General features: G+C 56.4%; 1 protein-coding gene across 1 annotated transcript in view; it reads right to left on the minus strand.

Annotated features, from left to right (window-relative positions):
- ADAM11 (ADAM metallopeptidase domain 11) overlaps positions 1 to 5,838 on the minus strand; it is a 20,726-nt gene that overhangs the window by 12,859 nt on the left and 2,029 nt on the right. The window contains exon 2 of the mRNA XM_023746933.1: positions 5,160 to 5,355. Within this exon, the coding sequence (XP_023602701.1) occupies positions 5,160 to 5,355 (196 nt within the window). The remainder of the gene's footprint in view (positions 1 to 5,159; positions 5,356 to 5,838) is intronic.

A 5,838-nucleotide genomic window follows, 5' to 3' on the forward strand; every position in this document is an offset into this window, starting at 1 on the left:
TCACAAGGATTTGTAATAATAAGTGAAAAGAAGGAAGTGTAAATGGTTCAGCTGAACAGGGCTTTGAGGAACTGGCTAAACTGCATGAGCTGGCTGGCGCAGACGGGGAGGAGCCAGAGAAGCAGGGGCCCACCTGGGAGAAATCCCCTCCCCCAGCTGCAACTCCCCCACGTTCCCCAAGATGCAATGAGGCTCCACTTATGATCAGGGCCGAGGGCGTCCCAGATAGAAGAATTGGATGAATTTCTGATAACCAGATCTGGCCTAAATTTTTGAGGACAGAGTCACTCCCTTACAGGGTCATTAGTTCCTCTGAAGACAGACTTTGGACAGCTGGGTCCCTCTAGGCAGCCAGCAGGGAGGTCAAGTCCACAGGCCTGAGTCTGGCCGGAGAGGCAAGACTCCTGTCCACATGGCTCCCTTGAACCCCGCCCAGAGCCTGAGAGGTAACCCCCAAATGCCCTGGCTCCTGTTTCTGACACCCAGCCCTCACGCCAGCACCTGGCCCCAACACTCAGGAGGGAGGCCAGGCCTCACAGATGTTGAGCATCTGCTCTTGCCGGATCCTAGGCAGGACACCTGTACACACCTCCTCTCTGATCTTCACAGCAGCCAGGGCAAAGTGGAGCTGACTGTGATCCCCATTTTATGGATGGGGAAGGTGGGGTTCAGAAGGCAGCAGCGGCTGGCCCAGGCCATGCAGTCAGAAGCGGGGGAGCTGGGACTCCCCGAGGCTGTCCTGCTCCAAAGCCACAGGGGCAGCCTTTCAGATGGAAGTTGTTTAGCCTCCGTGAACGCTCCCTCTGCCCAACCTCACGGCAGTGCTGTTCACAGGCGTTGCCGGAGGGCTTCCAGGGTGGCATTTCCAGTAAATGCTGGTCTGCGCTGTTCTCAGGGGAGCTCAGCCCCGTGACTGAGGTCCCCGCCCCCAGCTGGCTCAGTTGAGGGTCTGCCTCCTGGGCCTGGGACCCTACACCCAAACAGCCCTGTTCTCTTACCCACATCCTGCCCTCTCCTTGGTTCGGAAGGAGTTTGGGTTTCCCAGGGGCAAGCACAACCCACACAGCAGTTTAGTGTAGATTAGAAGGGTCCCCCTCAGAACGCAGCAGCCTCATGGGCCCACTGATTTCATTCAGCCCACTTGCCGGGCACCCTGTGCTCCGAACAACCAGCCCACTGGTCCACTGTGGCCCTGCCTGTCCTCCTGCCTCACCCCCCAGCTGCAGGCTCCCTGTGGCCACAGGTTTCTGCACTTCCAGAACTTACACCTCTGGACAGAGTAAGGTGCTGAGAGCAGTTGCAGAGAGGAAAATGGGTCGCCTGTGCCCCCTTCCCTAGACCCCTGAGCGAGAAGCAGACAGTGCGCTGGTTAAGAGTGCTGCTCTGGAGCCCAGCCAGTGTGGCTTAGAGGTTGAGCCTCAGAGGGTCCCAGATCCCTTGCTTCTGACTGCATAGCCTGGGCAAGCCATGAACCAGGAGGTCACGGTTCAATTCCCGGTCAGGGCACATGCCTGGGTTGTGGGCTCCGTCCCCAGTGAGGGGAGTGCAGGAGGCAGTCAATCGATGATTCTCTTTCATCATTGATGTTTCTCTCTCTCCCTCTCCTTTCCTCCCTGAAATCAATAAAAATATATATTTTTTAAAAAGAGTGCTTCTCTGGGTATCAATCTTGACTCTGCTACTTAAGTGCTGTGTGACCTGGGGTAGTTACTTCACTTCTCTGTGCCGGTTTCCCTGTCTGTGAAACGGGAATAATAACAGCAACATCTCCTGGAGTTGTGATGATGAAATAAGTTAATAAACGTAGCTCTGGCCGGTGTGGCTCAGTTGGTTGAGCATTGCCCCATGCACCCAAAGCTCACTGGGTTTGATTCCTGGTCAGGAAACATGCCCAGGTTGGGGGTTTGGTCCCCTGTCGGGTCGGGGTCCATAAGGGAGGCAACCCATTGATGTTTCTCTCTCTCCCTCTCCTTCTCCTTTCCTCTTTCTCTAAAAATATCAATAAAAATATTTTTTAAAATTAATTTTAAAAGCCCTGACCGGTTTGGCTCAGTGGATAGAGCGTCAGCCTGCGGACCAAAAGGTCCCAGGTTCGATTCCAGTCAAGGGCACATGCCTGGGATTCGGGCTTGATCCCCAGTACGGGGTGTGCAGGAGGCAGCCAATCCATGATTCTCTCTCATCACTGATGTTTCTATCTCTCTCTCCCTCTCCCTTCCTCTCTGAAATCAATAAAAATATATTTTTTTAAAAAATTAATTTTAAAAAATTAATACACATAGAAGAGTGCCTGCCCCAGTAAGTTCCCAGTACGTTGTAACTTCTCGAGCTTTTAATTCCTGCCTGGTCACCTTCCCTCCTCCCAGTCCCTCCTCACCAAAGCCAGGAGTCCTCACACACCGAACCCTTTCCTGTCACCAATTCCTGGCAGTGGGTGGGCTGAGACTATCACCATCGTCGTCCTGATTTTACCATGGGCTCAGAAAGGTGCCACGGCCAGCCCAAGGCCAGAGCAGGCAGCACTCCAGGCCCCACCACGCTGGCCCTGCCAGCCACATGTGCCTCCACACTCACCACATGACCCACAGCAGATGGAGATCTTGCTGCTGACCCATCCCCTTGCTTGGCCTGAGGTCCTAAACCAGTGCAATAACTTCGGACAAAGCCCCACGGTGCCAGGGAGGGGCATTCCTGCTGGGACACTTGGGCTCGAGGTTGCACTGTCTCCACCATCAGCCCCGAGGTTGAGGCCACAAGTGCTCCAGGGAGAGACGCCAGGTGGGAGATAGAGGGTTTGCAAGGACTCCTTCTGGTCAGGGGGAAGTATTCTGGACGCGTCCTTTGGTCTCCCTTGGCCTTCCTACCTTGCATTGGGTGGGCTGGGACCTGCCCTCAGTGCCAAAATCCAGATCCCTGGGGGCCGTGGGCAGTAGCGGGTCTTGAGAAAAGTACTCCACTGCTTAAGATCTGATTGACTTAGTTTCTTTTGTTTGTTTTTCTAGGATCTGATTGACTTTGGGCAAGTTAATTAACTTCTCTGAGCCACAGTTTGCTCATCTGCAAAATGGGCAGACAAAAGTTACCTGCCTCACAGACTAGTGAGAATTCCCCCTGAGGGAAACTGAGGTACTTAAAGACGGCTCCCGCGGAGTACACTTGGAGTTAAGATCTGATTGACTTCGTTTCTTTTGTTTGTTTGTTTTTCTAGGATCTGATTGACTTTGGGCAAGTTAATTAACTTCTCTGAGCCACAGTTTGCTCATCTGCAAAATGGGCAGACAAAAGTTACCTGCCTCACAGACTAGTGAGAATTCCCCCTGAGGGAAACTGAGGTACAGAGAAGGCCAGCCTACGAGTGAGTTCCCTGGGGAGGCGGCAGTGGGGTACCTGTGAAGGCTGAATCCCAGAGAGCCTCTCCCCCACGGGAGGTGGCCACTGCCTCCCAGATCCACAGAACCCTCCACCCCACCTCCTCGACAACCCCGTGGGCAGATTCAGACTTGGTCCCTCATACACACATCACACATGTCACCCGCTCACCAGCAAAGCGACACCCACAGAGACTCCCTCCTCTGCATACCCAGTCCATTCAGTCCAACTGGGCCCACCCAGCTCTCCCCACACGCACAGGCACCACCAGCCCCCAGAGCAGCCCCCCTTTCCGGTGGACTGTGCTGAGGGAGCACCCACTCTTCCTCCCTACTTAGTCCTATGCTTTCTCTCCCTTTGTCCTCGGCCCCACCTGCAGCATCACCCTATGGTCCTATCTGGACATCCCCCCCAAAGCACCAGACAGGAGTCCCGGCACGCAGGCCCAGCAGTCACCTCCTGGCCAACACAGCCTGGGGGTGTACAGTTCACAGGTGGGGGTCCACCAGGGAAGAGAGTCAGACTAATGGCCACACCCAGCCAGGACACCCCATCCCTGGCCTTGGGGCCATCCCTACTGCCCATCTACCACCTCCCAGGGAGCCTGGGTAGGTGCTGAAGGCAGCCTCCACCCCTTTCCCTCCCACCCCCCACCTTCCACTCCCCCATTGTCGCTCCCCACCCCCACCCCACCCAGGCCTGCGGGCTCAGGACCATTAACTCCCCCTCCCCCCACTCGGCACTGCCCTGAGTGATGGTCCATCTATTATGCATGCTGCCTTCCTGCTCCATTCCATTTCCCGAGTGCCGCCCCTGCACCCCCACAGCCCCTCCACCCCCCCTAAGGGCTTTTAACCAAGTACATTAGGCAGGGCCAGATGCCAGTCTGACAGATGTCCACAGTTAGCCTCCGTTTCCCTCCGTCCTCCCTCTGCCCGGCCCAGTTACCTCCCACCACAGTTACCTCCCACCACTCAAGACTTCAGTTGCCCAAACTTCCCAGCCTCCTCAGAGTCTCTCCTCCTATTTCTGCCAGCCCTCACCAGCCCATCCCACCCTCCGCCCGCCCCCGGTGGCCTGGCTAACTTTCAGCTTTGAGCTCCTGGAGAGCTGAGGCAAGGCGTGCTGAATGAATATTCCATCTGGGTGATTATTATTCACATGATATTAATTAATTATTAATTGCAATTAATCTCCTTCATTCCTAACCTTCCTCTGGGAGGCAGGAGGGGCCTGGCAACTGAAAGGGACAGGGGGTGGTGGCATTTGTGGGTGTGCTTGTTGGGGCCTGGAACCTTTTTCCAAGGCCCCACCCTCAGCAAGGGCAGGAAGGAGAACAACATGCCTATCAGCGCAAGGGGGAAACTGAGGCAGGAGCAAGCACTAAGCTGTTCTGAAAAATCCCACTACGAGTGGCTGTGGCAAGAACCCAGGAACCCTGACCCCAGGCTCTTCGCTGCTTCTCCCTGCCCCTCCTGCCCTCCCCAGGCCCGTTTGGATAGAACCACTTGCTTTGGCAGGAGCGGAGTGGGGCTGGCAGAAGGCTGACCAAGACTGGACTGAGCCCTGGCATTTCAGTCCGCTGAGGGCAGGGGATCCCCAGGATGATGGAGGGGCCTGGAGCGGGGCAGGTGGGCGCTCCCACTAGTGGGCTCCATGGTGTCCATGGTACAAAGGGAAGCATCAGGAGCCAGCAGCCTGGGAGGCGCCCAACCCTTGGCTGCCCCTGGCCTCCCTTGGGCTCTGAGGCCTGCTCCAGCCCCCCGGCCTCCCCTCCCAGCCCCACTCACGGGGCCACCGGGTGGCTCCTGGCGGACCCTGGTGTCCAACTGCGGCTTCCGGACTTCTCCCCCGGAGCTCTCCCCCACCAGGCGGCTGGGCTCGGTGACCTCAGGCACTTCTGGGCCCCACAACTGAGGTGCGACCCTCCAACGCAGAACTCCAGCAGGACCCCAGGTCCCAAGACCTGGGGAGACAAGGCCATAGCTGTAGGCAGATGCCCACCGTGGGGCGGGAGACCTGGGAATGGGTTGGGCACCCCCACCCTCCACGCTGGCATTGCCCTGGGCGGCCTGGGGGACTAGACATGCTGCCCTGCAGCGGGAGAGTCCGAGGGATGGGGAGGGGGCCGGAGCTTCACTTCTTCCAATTGTCACGACTGCCCCCCCCCCCCAAGCCCGCCGAGACCTACAGAACCCGCCGGCCAAAGGCAGGGGGATGGCCGCGGGGGGCGGGCCAGATGGGGACAGGTGGGAGGTTTGGGAATACTCTTGGTGAAACAATAAGGAGCCCTGACTGGAACCGACTGTATGTGTCTACAAACTTGTTAGCCTTTTTGCACTTCTATGAAAAGCAGAATATTTGGTTAGAAGGGTTAGTTGAAAAAAGTATTCCCTAGACATTGCTTGAAGTAGTCTAATGAGGCTTTGTCAATTTTTAAATTTTAAATTAAAAAATATTTTTTCAACT

Source organism: Myotis lucifugus, unplaced genomic scaffold, assembly GCF_000147115.1.
Source record: "Myotis lucifugus unplaced genomic scaffold, Myoluc2.0 scaffold_766, whole genome shotgun sequence".
NCBI classification, from domain to species: Eukaryota; Metazoa; Chordata; class Mammalia; order Chiroptera; family Vespertilionidae; genus Myotis; species Myotis lucifugus.